The 17,697-nt window shown below is 34.6% G+C and overlaps 2 protein-coding genes and 1 non-coding gene across 3 annotated transcripts; 2 read left to right on the forward strand and 1 right to left on the reverse strand.

Annotated features, from left to right (window-relative positions):
• The first annotated feature begins 699 nt into the window (after positions 1 to 699).
• LOC104114071 (protein PMR5-like) lies at positions 700 to 6,219 on the forward strand. The gene is made up of 5 exons (XM_033660743.2): positions 700 to 1,080; positions 1,752 to 1,923; positions 2,500 to 2,678; positions 3,379 to 3,537; positions 5,578 to 6,219. The coding sequence occupies exons 1-5, from the start codon at positions 782 to 784 to the stop codon at positions 5,909 to 5,911; spliced, it is 1,143 nt and encodes a 380-aa protein (XP_033516634.1). The 5' UTR covers positions 700 to 781; the 3' UTR covers positions 5,912 to 6,219.
• LOC117280978 (U6 spliceosomal RNA) lies at positions 5,926 to 6,030 on the forward strand. The gene has a single exon (XR_004511569.1). It is a non-coding gene; the product is annotated as a U6 spliceosomal RNA (small nuclear RNA).
• Positions 6,220 to 6,631: 412 nt separating the features above from the next.
• On the reverse strand, positions 6,632 to 12,766 carry LOC104114069 (asparagine synthetase [glutamine-hydrolyzing]). Its single transcript, XM_009624424.4, has 13 exons — positions 12,399 to 12,766; positions 10,334 to 10,472; positions 10,124 to 10,219; positions 9,497 to 9,638; positions 9,209 to 9,399; positions 8,940 to 9,101; positions 8,620 to 8,700; positions 8,309 to 8,530; positions 8,047 to 8,181; positions 7,878 to 7,958; positions 7,707 to 7,793; positions 7,275 to 7,382; positions 6,632 to 7,160 (listed from the first exon to the last, which is right to left on the reverse strand). The coding sequence occupies exons 1-13, from the start codon at positions 12,476 to 12,478 to the stop codon at positions 6,912 to 6,914; spliced, it is 1,773 nt and encodes a 590-aa protein (XP_009622719.1). The 5' UTR covers positions 12,479 to 12,766; the 3' UTR covers positions 6,632 to 6,911.
• Positions 12,767 to 17,697: the final 4,931 nt, after the last annotated feature.

The following is a 17,697-nucleotide window of genomic DNA, read 5'->3' on the forward strand; positions in this document are numbered from 1 at the left end:
CTTTTTTTTTCCTCACTCGATGTCCGGTATGTACTTTGGGGCTCCGGTTAATCTAGATTTGATCGCGTAAGTCCCATTAACAGGGCACTTTCAACCATGGGTTTGTCCATTCTCATGGCTCGAGCCGAAGATCTCTGATTAAGGATGGAGATATCCTCTATTATAACACAATCCTTGTTGTTACAAATAACTGTATGTAAGAAGTAAAGTTAGTTATATGTGATATTAAGCAGACAACACATTATAACAAGTTAAGTCATGTTGACGTATATATATATATATATATATATATATATATATATATATATATATATATATATATATATATATATAAATATTTCGTATAAAGATTTAAGTTATACACATTAAATACTATTATCGCAATTTAATCAGCTGTAGCAGATTATTATTCCTTTTGCCTCAATTTATTTGGTATTTTTTGTTTATCGAGAGTTAATTTGACTAATTTTTGAAGTTAAATTAGATTACGTTAATTAATATTTTAAAGTTAAAATTTAAATATTCAAAAACTATACTAAAAGTATAATTCTTTTCATATCAATTTACAAGAAAATGTTAAATTAGTCTGTGATTCTTGAATCTAAGTTATCTTCACATGCACACTAAGCAACAAAAATTCCCATTCCCTCTGTTGCCGATTTCTAGCCTTTATAATATATATAGTACTAAAACACATACATTAATAACATTCTTTCTTCCTTTCCTCTTTTCTTTTCTTCTATCTCTGTTGTTCTCTGTTACATAACTTCCCTTTTCTCCAATGAATCTTCTCTTCTCTTCTTCTTCTTCTTTAATATGCCTTCTTTTACTACATTTTTCTGTAGTTTCATTAGCAGGTTTAAAGAACCACCAAAATCAACATAAAAAGCCAAATCTTTTGGCTAATTTAACTTCATGTTCTCTGTTTATGGGTTCATGGGTTTATGATGAAACTTATCCATTATACCAATCTTCTTCTTGTCCAATTATTGACTCACAATTCAATTGCCAAAATTTTGGTCGACCTGATACTGATTATCTTAAGTATAGATGGAAACCTGCCAATTGTGATATTCCCAGGTACCTGCAATTCTGTTTTCTTAAATAAACTTTCATTCTTTGCTTGTTTTGTATGTTAGATTTTAGTTACATGGCGAAATCAGAAATTTCTCCAAGGATGCTCATACTTGAAAATGAAAAAAAAATTCTCCTATAAAGGACGTTTAATATATGTTATACCTTTAAAATTTAATATTTTACTTATATATATGCAGTATAATTTTTCGACGAAAGATGATCAATGGATCACGCTTAGGATCACGTAGCTTCTTCCCTGTTATATGCATTGTATAATCATTATTTATACTGTCGGTACAATTTGACATGTTTTATCTGTTTTTTTATCATTATTTATACTGTCGGTACAATTTGAAGTTTTTTAAATAAAGTTTCTATCTTTGAACGCTTTTTATCTTAGATTTAAGCTATATAGAAAGACAGTATAACCATTTTTATAATGTCAGTGTAATTTGACATGTCTTATCTGTTTACTTAGCATTTTTTTTTATGTTATTACTCCGTTCGTTCAAAATTTAAAACTTGATAAATTCAAGTTTTAGTTCTTACCGCCTGTGTCGGAATATTTTCTATGTCAGAATATTCTCCAATCGCCTATATACTTGACTTGTGTAAATACTTTCATCTTTATTTTTGGTTGTTGAACTGTTGGGTAAATTTTGCTATTTTGGTAGGTTTAATGGGTTGGACTTTGTGAGGAAAATGAGAGGAAAGACAGTGATGTATGTGGGGGATTCTTTAGGAAGGAACCAATGGCAGTCTTTGATTTGTATGATTTCAGCTGCGGTTCCACGTGCTCGAACACAGATGATCACGGGTGATCCTATCTCTACTTTCAAATTCCTGGTTAGCCTTTTTTCTTTTTTTAATCTTTGTATAATTAATAACGTTGAGGTGACAAATGAGCAAAATTGATTCAAACTTAGACAAGTCGAAGCCAATAAATAGGTCTTGATTTAGTCGGTCCAAAGTTTGCTGATGTCAAAATGTATTGGATCAAGAAGGGTCAAATTGTGGGGTCTTAATTCCACTTGTCCAACTTGATCAAACCTCTCTTCATTTTTTATATATTTTAAAAAAAATGATAATTAATGTATTTTTGTTAAATTATGAGCTTTGGTTCTTTTAAATTTATATATTTTTCAATCTCCAAATTTTATTTTATATTTTTGGGTTTGAGTTGCATTTTGACCTATCCAGTTATAATATTTTGACATGTTGATAATAAGTCATTTCGGGTTTAACTCGTTGGATCAGGTCAACAAACGCACCCGTTCAAACGTGGGAAAATTTGACAGATTGCTAAAACATAGAGTTAATTTTGCCACCTTTAATTAGTGGTGTTTGTTAACAAAGTAATTGTGTGTTTTACTTTTGTACACTAATTTGGAGTTAAAATTTGTGGTTTTGGGTAAATGACAGGATTATGGAGTGAGTGTATCATTTTACAGAACACCATATTTGGTAGATATAGACTCAGTACAAGGGAAGAATGTGCTGAGGTTAGATGATATAAGTAAGAATTCCAATGCTTGGAAAGGTGTAGATGTCTTGTCTTTCAACACTGGCCATTGGTGGACTCACAAAGGCTCTCTCCAAGGGTAATATACTGCCCCACATTCACTTTTGGCATTCATTTTTAGCCTTTTTTTTTCTTTAGAATCTTAATTGGGGTATAAGCTTGTCCAAATGTAAAAATAAAATAAAAAATTAAGACTAATTTTGAATCAATGGATATGTAGGATAATAAAGTTTGATGACTGACATGAAATTAAGGGGGAAATGATCATCATATGTAGGCCAGACGGATCTAGTGGCAATGGTTAGGGGCTCAAACTCAAATTTTTTTTGCCTAGAATCTATATTTGTATTAAAGTTTTCATTTAAGTGTATGAGAATATTTAGCTCGATACCGAATTTGTTGCTCCAATTATTTTTATATATTTGAAATTGGTGTAAAAAACTCATAAACTTAGGGCCTGTTTGGCCATAAATGTTTTTTCACTCTTTTCAGAAACTTTTCTCTTTTTTTCGGAATCAGTGTTCGGCTATGAAAATTTTAAATTTCACTAGAAGTTAAATTTCGGAATTTTTTAGAAATTTTAAAAAATTCTAAAAAGTTATTTTTCAAAATTTTCAGTTCAAATTACCCACAAAATTTCAAAAATAGCTCCAAATTGTATTCATGTCTAAACACAACTTTAATTTTCAAATACCATTTTCACTTGATTTTTTTTTTCGAAATTTCACAATTCTTATGTCCTAACTCCTGGATAAAATTTTGAATTCGCCTATATACAGGTGGGACTACATGGATGCAGGTGGGACATTGTATCAAGATATGAACAGGCTAGTGGCATTAGAGAGAGGTCTAAGGACATGGGCAAGATGGATTGATGCCAATATTGACAAAACTAGAACCAGACTCTTCTTTCAGGGCATTTCACCTACACACTACAAGTATGTCATCCTCTCTCTCTACTTGTGGTGCAAAATTGTTATATGGATTTTCAATTTAAGTCAAACATCGGCTACATAAATTTTCACTAGTTTTGTCACTTTGCTTAAGCCCTTCTCGATCTAATATTAAATAATGTTGGACTCCTACAAGCTTAAATACTGGAGCAACATGAGTAATAAGAATTGGTATAACTGATCTTAACTTGCTCCGGATTGAAGTATAACATTAGTTGTTCTTGTTTTCCGCAAAATTTGTTGGACCAGTCTCCCCAAAAAATTTTCTAGGGCAAAAAGAAAATAAACTTTTTGAGAAATGTGTATTTTTAGTCGTCTAATATTTTGTATATATGTATATTATATACATATTATATATATTTTTTGGCAAGTGAATTTAATTATTTTTGGGACAAATTTTGTATTTTTACTCATAACTTTTAATGGTTCAGTTCCCTAGCTGTCATTGACCATCATAGCTTCTTAGGTAGCACTCCAAGTTGGACAAAGCCTAGCTTCTTAGGTATGTAATAATTAATAATTTGGATAAGATTTTGAAGTAGGAAATACAATAAATTGTTTGAAGTTGAACAAAATATTGTGAAAGTTAGAATTTGCTTTAAAATTCTGAAAACTTGATTGGAAAACAAAATTTTCTTCAATTTTTTTGGAAAAAATTAGTTTTTCAACAAAAGACCAACAAATTGCAAAAACTAATGATGTTAAACTGTCATAATAATTGAAAGTTCAATGATGATGCATGTATTTTATTAATAATTGTAAATTTCACATGATATTGTCTCCTGATGATTGATAGTTTAATAAATTTGTGTATTACATTGTTGATCTTTGTCCGCGAAAAGCACTTAATCCAACACATTGCAGAATTAACTTTCCAAAAACTATTTTCAGACGAAAATGTTTTTCCACTTAATAACTAATTATAATTAAATCCAAACCGTTTTCGTAGCTTGGGTTCTTATTTTGCATAAATATAAAAAAAAACCCTATTATAATATCAATATTTATTCCACATTAGTATGGGTAACTATATATAGTACTTGTACAATAGAGGACAAGATGAATAGATGTTGAGACAAGATGAGCTATAAAGTCAGTTGTCAACACCGTTTTGTTTGTTGGACTATAATAATAATAATACTAAAGACAATAGAGTCCTTGGATCTTTTTATAAATAGTCAGTCAAATTTATTGTTTATTTTTTTAATTGATATATATATAAATTATATTAATTATATATGATTATAAATATATTATATATAGATTATATATCATCCAAATATTTTTAGTTTAATCGGTTGTTTGAGCGACTATTTCGGTTAATTCTTCTGGAAAGCAAAAGACAGTTGATGGACTTGTTTTGTTTCTTGTCTCGTTGGTGGAATATTGGCATATGATTAAGTAGTTTTCCCTACATTTGAGATCTCCAAAAGTCAATGGCATGATAGACTTATGCACTATTAAAATAATACTCCTACTATTTACATGTGAAGTTGCGGATTTAGAACAAATAAATAGATATATGTCACTCTTTAATAAATTAAACTTGTCATCACAATCTTATATGGTATCAAAGTTAGCAAAAATGCTTGTAATTTAAATGATAATTCAGCGTCTTAAATAACTTTTTTCTTATATTAAATGTGTCTTTGATTTATGAGAAAGAACCAAACCAGCACGTGTTACAAATAAATAAACAATAGTGTCTATCTTCACAATTTGAAACTTTAGTTGAAGCATTTAATGCAATCTTATAACGAAACAACAGAGTGGTATAGTAAACGCATGCTAAGTTGGGGTTCGACAAAGAGCCGAACCAAATAAGATTTATTATATATAGCATCATCTCGCATTTTGACAAAAAGATGTTTCTAGGACGACAACTTGAACATTGCACCAAGGCTTCCCTTTGGTTAACACAATAGTATACTATGATATAAGAATTCGTTCGTTGAGATAGTTTTACACAATACATTGAACGATATGATATGATATGATATACTAACACTTTATCAATTATGGTAGCCCAAATGAATGGACCACCGGTGCAACAGCGGCGACATCGAGAAGTTGTTACGGCGAGACCGTGCCGATGACCGGCACGGCGTATCCGGGTACGTACCCAGATCAAATGAAGGTGTTGCAGTCAGTAATGAGGGACATGAACAACCCTCCTTTTCTTTTGGACATAACTTTTCTATCAGCAATGAGAAAAGATGCACACCCTTCTATCTATAGTGGTGCTCTCACCTCTGAACAAAGAGCAAATCCTGACCATTCTGCTGATTGTAGTCATTGGTGTCTTGCTGGTTTGCCTGATACTTGGAACCAACTTTTTTACACTGCCCTTTTCTTTTAGCATTTGGTATATTTGTTCTTTTCGGGGGCATCTCATAAAATTGGAACGATACAGAAAAGATTAGCATGACTCCTGCACAAAAATGATACGCACAAATAATCAAGAATGGTGGTATATTTGCTCTTTTTTCTTTTTTCTCGTTGCTTGATATGTTTTGCTCACAATTGATGCAATTCATTTTAGGACACCTTTACAAAGATCAAACATGTACTTGAGTAAAGTTTCATTTCCTGTTAGTGTAAATGCTTAACAAATATATCTTGTTCATTTTGTAATTATTTATTTATTGTTGTTCATTTTTAACTGAACTTGGGTCCTCTGTGTCAAAATAACAGATTTCATGTGATCCACTTTAAAGTCTAATTTGATTTATATCCATTCAATTGGTAAGCCAATCTATCCATTGTGATTTTGACCATTGCTTCCATTTGCAAGCATTCTTTTGTGGAATTGTTCCCTCCTTGATAAGTGGTCCAAGAAAAATACGCGGTCATTCTAGAAGTGCATAATTTTCATGGGCCAAATAGAGCCGGATCCATAATTTAAACTTAATAGATTTAAGACTTTGAGTTCTTTGAAATCAAAGGTTCAAAAATTCATATTTGCAAAACCTATTACTCCTTCTCTCTCTCTCTCTCTCTCACACACACACACACACACACACACACACACATATATATATATATATATATATATATATATATATATTGCAAATAGGTCTAGAAAAAAGAGAAAAGATTAAATTACACATAAGATAAAGTTACACATAGGCAGCAACAAGAAAGCACCTAGATCCCATAGGTTGCACATTAGTAGTGCTCAAGATCTTTAAAACCTCCATATGATCTTGATCCTTATTCTAGTCTTATATTTACTCCAATATAATTCTCTCTTTTGTGCAGCAGGACATCTAAAGAGACATGCTGCTCTTCTCTTATAATAATAATAATAACAATACTTCAAACATGTAGTAGTTATGAAGACAATAGACTAATTAGTCCTAGCTCCTTATTGTGAGCTCTGCAGAAGCACCCACTCCTACCATCCTTGGCACATTATCGATGATCGTTGTGTCCAAATTCCCATTACTAACATCGGGTAGATGATCGTCATAAGCTGAGTTATGTACACCGATAGCAGCCCTACCGGAAGGATCAAGGTTGTTCGACCAAGAAGCGTCCCACTCAATAGCTTTAGCCGTGCTGCAAGCTATACTCGGTCCTCCAGGAACAGTTAGCCTTGCTGAATTCTGCAAATCCAACAGTAGCAGGGACATGGTTTTAGTTTTTGAGCTTAAGAAATCTATGATTTAAACCTCAGCCATAAACAAAATCTATAGATTTTAATCTCTCACTAATATTACCTGTGGAAAGAACCTCTCAAAAATCATCCTGTAATAGTATGCTTCCTTTGTAGTTGGAGTGTTGTGAGGGAAGATATGTGAAGCATTAAGCATCATCCTATCAGTCACCTGAGAGAAAAGAATTGTTTCTGAGATCTAACAACAACTACGACGCCTCAATTCTAACCAAGTTGGAATTGGTTATATTAATCCTCAACCATGTTGTTCCATTTAACCTCATCTCAGTCCAATCATATGCATAATAAAAGTAGAAAATACTGGAAGTTCAATCTATTTTTTACCAGCGAATAAATTCTTGACACGACTAAAAACTCCTTAAAAACATAGTACCTAAGGTAAACATACTAACATGACTAAAATTAGTTGATAGTAAAACAAACAAAAATTGGACGATAACGCTGCATTAGTTCTGGATTTATTAAGGAAGCTCACATGTTGTTCAGCATGTGCTTTGAGCCCATCGATCCAACTATAGCCTACACCATCGCTGAATTGTTCTTTCTGCCGGTACAAAATATGCTGCAGAGCACATAACAGAACAAACATGTTAGTTTTGATCCATAATTATTGGCAAATCAGTAGGAAAAATATGAGTTTGTGGACCTTTGGGAGATAGGGGTGCTCCTCATCATCAAAAGCCTTCCTAAGAACCCACTTCTCGATCCTACCTTGATCGTGTTTAATCTGAAACGGATGAAAAACAGGTTTTAGAGAACGCGCATATTCAGTTATGCTTCTCGTCTCATTGACAATTGGAGCTCAGTTTTCTTACCATCTTCCATTCAGGATCGATACTCATAGCAACATTGATGAACTCTTTATCCAGAAATGGTACTCTAGCTTCTAAGCCCCATGCTGATGTTGCCTTATTTGCTCTCAAACAGTCGTATTGGTGAAGCGCTTTTATCTGCATGCGAATGGAAAAACATGATTAACATTTCTTAACTCATTCCATATCTCGAATTATAGCAATTTATTCCAACCCGAGACAAACAATGACAAGGAGAATCAGACTTGCCGATGTGTTTTATTACCTTGTGACATGTCTCCGTGTGGAATTCTTCCTTGTTGGGAGCCTTGTGGAAGTACAAGTAGCCACCAAACAGTTCATCTGAGCCTTCCCCTGATATGACCATCTTCACTCCAAGTGATTTAATCTTACGCGACATAAGGAACATAGGGGTGCTTGCTCTGATCGTTGTTACATCATACGTCTCGATATGGTAAATAACATCTTCAATAGCATCAATTCCGTCCTGACAAAACATGCACACATGTTGCTTTCTAGTAGGAAAACAGAAGAGCCTCACATGAATAAATTGAAGTAGCATCGCGATTTACAAACCTGAACTGTGAAGGTGAACTCGTGGTGAACGGTTCCCAAATAGTCAGCAACTTCTCTTGCAGCCTTGAGATCTGGTGAGCCCTGTTAGTCACAAAAGAACAGAAATTGGTATTGAATATCAATTTTCTATTACAAAAGTCTCAAGACCAAAGGCACAGTCCAGTATCTAGCGTCAGTAGGCTCAGAATGAGTGTTATATTATATGTATACATCTTAAATCTTTTTGGATTTGCATATATGGTTCGAGCCAAAAGCAATGAGTTAAGTTAAACCCACAGAACCGACCCTAAATTTTTTCTACTCAAGATTGATTGACTGACCTCGAGACCAACACAGAAGGAATGAAGCTGCGCTCCCCATTGCTTAGCAGCTTTTGTTCCAGCCAAGTAGCGAGCAGTGACAGAAGCAACCAAAGACGAATCAAGTCCCCCGGAGAGCAGAACACCAAAGGGTACATCGGTCATCAACCGTTTAATAACAGCCTGCGAAATTAACAACCACTCCTTATAGCCAAGATCGTTTGTACAGACAATTTTTTAGAGTGCTAAGTCCAAAGTCGAGAGGGAAACCTCCTAGATTCATTTCTCACATTTTCGAAGGCACGCCTCAGAACTAAGGGGTCATAAGGATTTGATGGAACAGCCTCAGAGAACCATTGAGGATTGTACCATCTCCTAAACCCGCCATTCTTGCTCGAGTACAAGTGCCCGGGAGGGAAAACTTCAAAATGTTCACAATCATCATTTAAGCCCTTTAGCTCAGATGAAATCCACACAGAGCCTGAAATACCAAATAACATATATCAAGATTCTACAATAGCAAATTGGAATGGCTTCAGTTTTAATTTCTACTTGGAAAATTGTATAGAAAATCTTACCATCAAGTCCCCAACCAATATAGAGGGGAGTAATTCCAATCGCATCACGAGCAGCAAGAAAGCTGTTATCGCGCGTATCCAACAATACAAAAGAGAACACCCCATCCAACATGTCCACAAAATTTTCTCCATATTCTTCATACTGATCAATACATATCGATAGTGAGACATCGTATAAATTCTTCTACTAATTTACAATACCATATTTTCTAGAGTTTGTCACTATGAGCCTGTTCGTTTAACTGATTAAAAGTAGTCGATAAGCATCAAGTGCTAAAATGACTTTACGAATGAATAGTTACGTGTTTGGATAGAAATATTGAAATTGATAATAAGTGCTTATAAGCTAATTTGACCAGCTTATAAGCTTACCCAAACACCCGAAATTCCTTATATAATTCACTCAGTGGCGAAGCTACAAGTCTAGCTACTGGTTCGGCAGAACCCAATAATTTCGGCTCGGGCCATGTATTTGTGTTAAGAAATCTACTTAATATGTGTAAATAATCTATCCGAACCGAGTAACTTATCTTATCCTACATTCCAGAACCCATATACTCAAATTTCTAGCTCCGCCCTTGAATTCAATAGCCTAAGTTGGTTGATGAGTAAAGTAAACTAACTCACAAGATGTGCAATAACATCACAATCACTTCCGGTTCTGAATTTGTGATTAGGCATAAGATTACGAAGTTTCTCATGATTGTAAATTTCTCCATTGACCTGCAACATTTGGCACACAATCAATAATCAAATATACAAATTTTCAGCCATAATTAAAGTAATCTAAACAACGCATTCGTCCCCCCACAAAAAAAGTAAATTAGAGGCACTCACTGTAACAACAATAGTCTTATCTTGATTAAACAGAGGCTGATCACCAGAAGTAGGATCGATAATTGCTAAACGCTGATGTGCTAAGTAAAAATCACCATGTTGATATATCCCACTCCAATCTGGTCCACGATGCTTCAACCTATGTAATCAAATAGTTACCAAAATTAAAACTTGTTTAATAAATGTCATGTTTATATTTGTTTCAATTGCAAAAGGCTATTGTACTGTCGGTTTGACATTTAAAGGTGGATCCATAATTTAATCTTGATCGGTTTGACATTTAAAGATATTAAAACTGCACTCATTGTAGTTTTAAAATTAAGGTTTCATATCATAGTAATTATTGAAATTTTAGTGATTTTTCACAAATATAAGTATACTAGGTTCGGATGACCTCCGTACCTAAGGTTTGCATCCGCCACTGGTCACCAGGTTCAATGAGTTCAACTAAACTGACATTTTTGACACGGAAAAAATCACTAAAATATATTTTTTTGTTTAATTTTACGTGTCATACTTTCCTTTTTAGTCGCAAAAATAATATCATACTTCTTTATTTAGAAATTATTTAACTTTAAAATTTCTACTTTACGCCTAACGAGGTTATTAACAACCACACATATATCGATGGCTTGTTTTCGACTATAAATTTTAAAAGTCTTTATTTTTTTTTTGAATTTCATGTCGAGTCAAACATCACAGACTCAAGGAATAGCAAATATTAAAATAATTTTAAAACACTATAACATGTATATAAACTATAAAGTAGTTGTGATACAGAAATAAAGTGTATTATGGCTTTTGCCATAAACATCATGAACAGATCATGGTGATGGTTTGTCCAAGAAATTTTAATAATGAATCCATAGAATTAGGTCCCACCCAGGTTAGGAATAATGTATCCATCATAATGTCTTAATCTTGTTTTAAACGTGTTCAAGTATCCAAACAATCGCTGCCAACTCACAAGTCTTAATCTTGTTTTAACTTTCAAGTAGCCAAACTCAGGTCAGTTACATCAACATAAACTCAATTAGTTTAGCTTATTATTCATAAAAAAATTAGAGTAATGCAAGAACATTAAAACAAATGCAACATAATGATAAATTTGCTATAAATTCTGAATTTATATCTCTCGTGCCAGTTCCGAGTTTCAGGTATATGATCAACATAAGAATTAAGACGTACTCTATTACTTTAGCCTAAAGGGGCAGCCTGGAACATAAGGCATCCCGTATTCACACAGGATTCGGAAAAAGATTGCACCTTAAGGGATGTGATGTAGATAGCAGTGGCGAAACCAGAGAATTCAATAAATGTGTTCAAAATTTTGAACACTCTTTGCTACTAGACTATGCAAGGGTTTTCAAAATTTATTTATTGAATCAGTAACAAGTAGTAATATTTTACACCATCCAGAGTATAATTTTTCGGCGAAGGGTGTTCAATTGACCACCCTTACCACCAGTGGCGGAGCCACCTTATAGGAAGGGGTGTCACTTCGCGGAAAAAATATACTGTATAGCTAGGTAAAAAAATAAATTATATGTATATATACTATGTATTGACTCCCCTTAATTTCCTGGTATGTTTACTTTTATATATTTTGACACCCCTTAACGAAAATTCTGGCTCCGCCACTGCTTACCACACATAACTTCCCTTGATAGACAGCTAATTACCTAAATGCAAGTATTAGTGGTTGCTTTCACTATAAGATAAAATATTACTTGTTATTGATTAAAAATAGACTTTGAACACCCTTGCATAGCCCACTGGCAAAGGAAAGAACACCCTTATTAAATTTTCTAGCTTCGCCATTGGCTGCTTCTATGGTGAACCCGTGAGCTATAGATCATGTAAAGACAGCTTCACCGTTGCTCCGACTCTACTCCTTCACTCTATTACTTTAGCCTATTATTCATAAAGGAACTAGAGCAATGCAAGAACATTAAATGAAGAAAGCAAAAGCAGACAAATATTAATTGAAAAACAAAAAAGGTGAAATTATAGTTGAATAATATGATGGAGTAATAAAATAAAAGAGAAAAGAAAGGGGAATTGCCTGCGAGAGAGCTCAAGAACTCGAACCCTTTTGGCTTGAGAATCATCTGGACAACCCAACAAAGCCAAGATCCCACACATGATTGATCACTACTTTTTATTTTTCACCTTTTTATACTTAATATAGACACTCTAATTTTTTATTCTTTTCTTTCCCAAACAAGATAAAGTAGTAGTAAAAACTATATCCAATATAGATAACTTTAATTGGATAAAGCTCTACTAATAGTAGTAAAGTAGATAACAAAAAGAAAGAGAAAGAGGGAGAGAAATATGGGAAGATAGTTAAAGATTTGCAGGATTTTGGGAGAGAAGAACACGTAAAGAAGGCAAAATGATAATACACAAAAGATGATCGTGGGATTGTGTAAATGAACCAAAATGACCACCGAATTTATAGGCGTTTTTATGCCGTGGACGAACAAGCTAAACTACGTCATTTCTCACGGCGACGTTTTCTTTGCTTATTTTCTTTCCCTTTCATCCTGTTTTGGATTTATCTAAGTGATTTATTAAGTTATATATACTTATATTTAAAGGTTTATTATTATACTATCGTGAATTTTAACCGGTTATATCGTTGGCTAATATTAACATGTTTCCTTAGCAAGGCCTAGGTGTTGGGCCGAGGATTGCCCAGGTTAAAGTTATGGTGGAACGTGACACATTTTTTATGGGTTTTGTTAAGAAATAAAGTTGCATTATTACTAATTAGCAATTTATCAAGTTACTAATTATTCGATAATCAATTTAATTGGATAAATACTTTTTACATCATCATTATATAAAATTTAAACTTGAATATGCATCAATAGTATTAAGATTATTTTTAATTATCGGTAAATTTATCTGTAATAGCAGGATAAATATATTATTTTTAACAGAATACTAATTAATACTTATCAAGAGACTTTTTATAATTATTACCTAATAATAGGGTATTTTATTGTATAAATCTATTTCTTTTGTGTTCATTTAATAATACTAGTTCCTAATATATGCTATTTTTTGGGTTTTACAAGAATTTATTAATAGAACGGAATCGATCATAGCATCTTTGATTACTCCGATTATGGTATATTCTAGGATCACCTTTACAATGACATATGGTGTTATTCAAGTTTTTTCAATATTGATAAGCTACGGTGATTGGGATTTACGTTATCTGTTTCAATTTATAAAGAAAAAGATTGAATTTAAGTTATATGCTTTATAATATAAAAATTCTTTCTACAAAAGATACGCTTAGGTTTATAACATATTAGTTGGAGTTTTTAACCTTTTTATCATAGCAATTTACATACAAAAAACACGCTTAGGTTTATCCAGTTTTAGATTTATAGGAGTTGAGTCAGCAAGACTTTGTGTTTCTAGCGTTGTTATACTTGTTACTGAAGTCAAATTTCCTACGCTTGTTCTACGTGTTTACGACTATGACTTTTGGTACCTCCAAACAAGCCATAAATTGTATTGGTTCTTTTTTCGTAAAATTCGGAGGAGAAGAATTTAAAGTCTAACTTCCTCGTAATGTTTGAGAAGGATGTATGTATGTATGTATAGTCTTTTAATCTTTTATTAAAGGTTGCCAAAATAATAAAATGATGATGAAATTATAAACAACAATCGTTCAGTTCCTTTTTATGTGACATATTTTGGAATATGAGAGTTAAACTGACTATTTTTTGGTGTGAATTCAAACATAAAAATTACTATATAATTAGTAATTCAAATTTTCCAAATATATTTACAAAAAGTATTTTCAAAGAAAACCTTCTTTGACTCTATAAATATATGTTAAATACAACAACAACAATAACAACAAAAACAACAGCAATAACAACAAATACTCAGTATAATTTCACATAGTGGGGTCTGCTTAATGTATACGCAGACCTTACTCCTATCTTGTGGAGATAGAAAGATTGTTTCCAATAGACCCTCAGCTTAGGAAAACATAAGCACCACATTAATAAAAAGATAACAAGAAGGGACAACACCGAGAAGCCATGTAAAAGCAACATAATAACAAGAAGATAGTAAGATGACCGAAAATGCAAGAAACGACAAGTAGTCATAGAAACCTAATACCAACAAAATGCGAGAGTGCGTACTAAAACTATCGGTATGAACAATCTAGACTATCTAACCTGCTACCCTAATCCTTGTCCTTCACACTTTTCTATCAAGGGTCATGTTCTTGATCAACTATAGATGCATCATGTCTTGCCTAATCACCTCTCCCCAATTCTTTTTCGGCCTAACTCTATCTCTCCTTAGGCCCTCCTTGTCAACCCTTTACACCTCATTACGGTCACATAAAGTGTGATAGAGGAAGTACATCCTATGAATTCTAAATTTTGTTTACTTATAAGAATAACAATGACGAATATATGGACAAAGTAAACTTATGGAAATAAGCTATAATGACATAACTTTGTGCGTGTATAATATTAGATTGATAGTGAAACTAATTAATTCGCTATATTTTAATTTGAAGACCTTTTAAATCAACTACTTGTTTGACCAAAAAGCGTAACTTTCAATTAATCCAATAAATTTATATAATGATGACTTAAATTTAGTTAAAGATAATAACTCTAGATGTAAATCTTAAAGACATGCGGAAGGTGGGGACATATCCCGTAAATGATTGATGACAACAAGTACAATATATTCTTAAAGTATGAGCAATAATGGAGGTGTAACTAACAATAAATAGCAATAAATGATATTCAGGTAAATAAGAAGAATGATTCACCCAATAATGGATGGATTGGACGAATATTTCTCTTGACAATGATGAATAACAGAAAGACACAACATTTGTTTGAACAATCCTCGGATTTGGTAGAAAGATGTGAAATAAAATAAGCAAGAATCTGTGTCAAAAGGTAATCTTCGTATTTTTATATGTGGGAGAGAATCTTCTACTGAAAAGTGTTCTTATCAAAATGAATATTACATGCCCCTATCATCATCTCTTCTCTCTATATATCTGGGACATTTTTCTAAGAAACCATAGTAGTACAAGTGCAGAGAATATCCACCATAATATTCCCTTTTAATATCATAACCTGACAAACTAGCCGTTGCAGCTCCTGTCATCAATATTCAGCCTCGACCTCGACCCTTGTTGACATCTCGATTACGGCTCATGGCTGACACCTCGGCCAATGACTTCGCTGCTTCCTGGTCCACCTCGACCGACTCTTTCCTTAATGCCATATTATGCTAAATATCCTTAGGGTAGATTTTGACCTATAAAGTTAGCCCCTCCGCTTATTAAGGCTAATACAAGGTGGCCTTGATGAGAGAACTTTGTTCATCGTGGTTGGAAAAATTGGGCGAGCAAGTCTAGTAGTGGTGTTTCAGACGAGGTGACGATATGACCTTTTGTGAGCCGCAACCTTTGGGGTCGCATCGTTTCAGAATGATGTCATGACATCATGAGTCATCATGGCGTATTTTCCCGATGCTTTGCATCGTTTCGTTTCCCATGCCTCTGCATTTCGATACATGCGATGGGTAATGATTGCCTGATTTCTTAGTTCTGGCGATTGAACCTTTATAAATAAGGATGCGAGACTATTCGTTTGTGTTTTGCATACTCTTAATATCGAATCCCTGTGTCTTCTTCTCTATTCTTCACATTGAATCTCTATCTTCTCTTTGCTTTGTTGTTGCGTATCCACTCCCATGATTCTGGTGATTCCAGGTGCTTCTAACCCTTCCGTACTTAAAACATCTTCTCTCGAAAGTATGGTTAACATACCTTCTGGTTTCGGTGTGGCATCTGACCCTATCTCATTGCCGGTGCGTATGCTTCATCATGATGATAGCGTTTCCGTTGCCATTAAAGATGAGAATTTCCCTATGGTGGAGAAAATAATCCATCGTAGTGAAAAAGTTAGGTCCGACTTTTCGAAGATGCCCGAGGACAACCCTGAGGTCCCGGAATCAATGATGAAAGAGACCAATCTTGCTGAGTTTCAAGCGAGGTTCAAGATTCCTGCCCATATCGATCTGCTCCCAGCGGAGCGCGATGTGGTACAAGTACACCGCCCTGGGTATTGCGTGTTCTACGCGTATCCTTTCTATGTTGGCTATTCCTTTCCTCTTCTCGCACTGGCGGACAAATTTTGTTACTTTTACGGCGGTTGCCCGGCCCAACTTTCTCCATACATCTACAAGCTCATCCACATGTTAACAAAATTCGCGGAATTGGCAGGGTCGAGGTCACACTTTGCCACCTGATGCATCTTTTCGCCCCTAGTTTCTATAGGGGGACGATGCTGCATCTTCGCCATCGAGGAAGTAAATGCCTGATGGTGAAGATGGACGATAAGGCAAATCGCCAGTTCTGGCTCGACTACTTCTTCGTCAAAACCGAGGACGTGGTGGCCAACCCAAGCGGATCCCCTGAGACTTGGAATTACGCCCGTAAGTATCTCTTTTTTTCTTTAGGCGAGCATTTGGTTTGCCTGTTTTAGTCATGGTCTGACATTCCGTCCCTTCTTTGTGTAGCAGAGAGTACGCCCCCTCCTTTGTTCGGGGACATTCATGACTGGGTCAGCCGAATTCTGCCTTACACAGTGGGGGTTCGTAAATGGTCAGCCTTTCTCAAGAAGTTCGGGCCTACGCCTTCCGCGACCGGTGAGTTCACCTATATACCTTTTTATCTATATTGTTTTGACCTCATAGTCGCTTACTCGTTGTAGTTTTATGTAGGAAGTGACAATCTTTTATTCTTTCCTTTTTCAGCCCGAGGACCCTCGAATAGACCGAAGGTCCCCCCTCCTGCATTTCGTAAGAGGAAGGATGCTTCTTCTTCAGGGTCTATTCCCGTTATGGCCGCGACCAGGCGCGCCCAATTGCCCGCTTCTTTGTGAACGAGTTACTGCTCTCAAGACCGAGAAGGCACAATTATTGGCTTAGTCATCCTCTTCCTGAACTTTTGTTTTTCTTGATATTCCGCGGGATTTGTACTAGGAATGGATTCACGTCGAGGCCCAGCAGGATATATTTAGGGATCTGATGGGGGAGAGAGCTATATCAGAATCCGACTTCGAGGATGCTCGTGCTTAGGCACATAAAGCTCGGTTTGCTTGTGGCTACGATCACTCTACACTAGAGGCCGGTGATGATGAGGAGGCTGCGGGCGTGGATCGGATAGACCAGGATGCCTGGTACGAGGATGAGTATCTCGTTGGTGATGGCGATGGAGAAAAGGTAGATGGAGATGGCCTAGACGATCAAGCTGGTGGTACTGCTGGGCCAGACCGCGATTAGTTGCTTTTCCT

This window comes from Nicotiana tomentosiformis, chromosome 2 (genome assembly GCF_000390325.3).
Source record: "Nicotiana tomentosiformis chromosome 2, ASM39032v3, whole genome shotgun sequence".
Classification (NCBI taxonomy): Eukaryota; Viridiplantae; Streptophyta; class Magnoliopsida; order Solanales; family Solanaceae; genus Nicotiana; species Nicotiana tomentosiformis.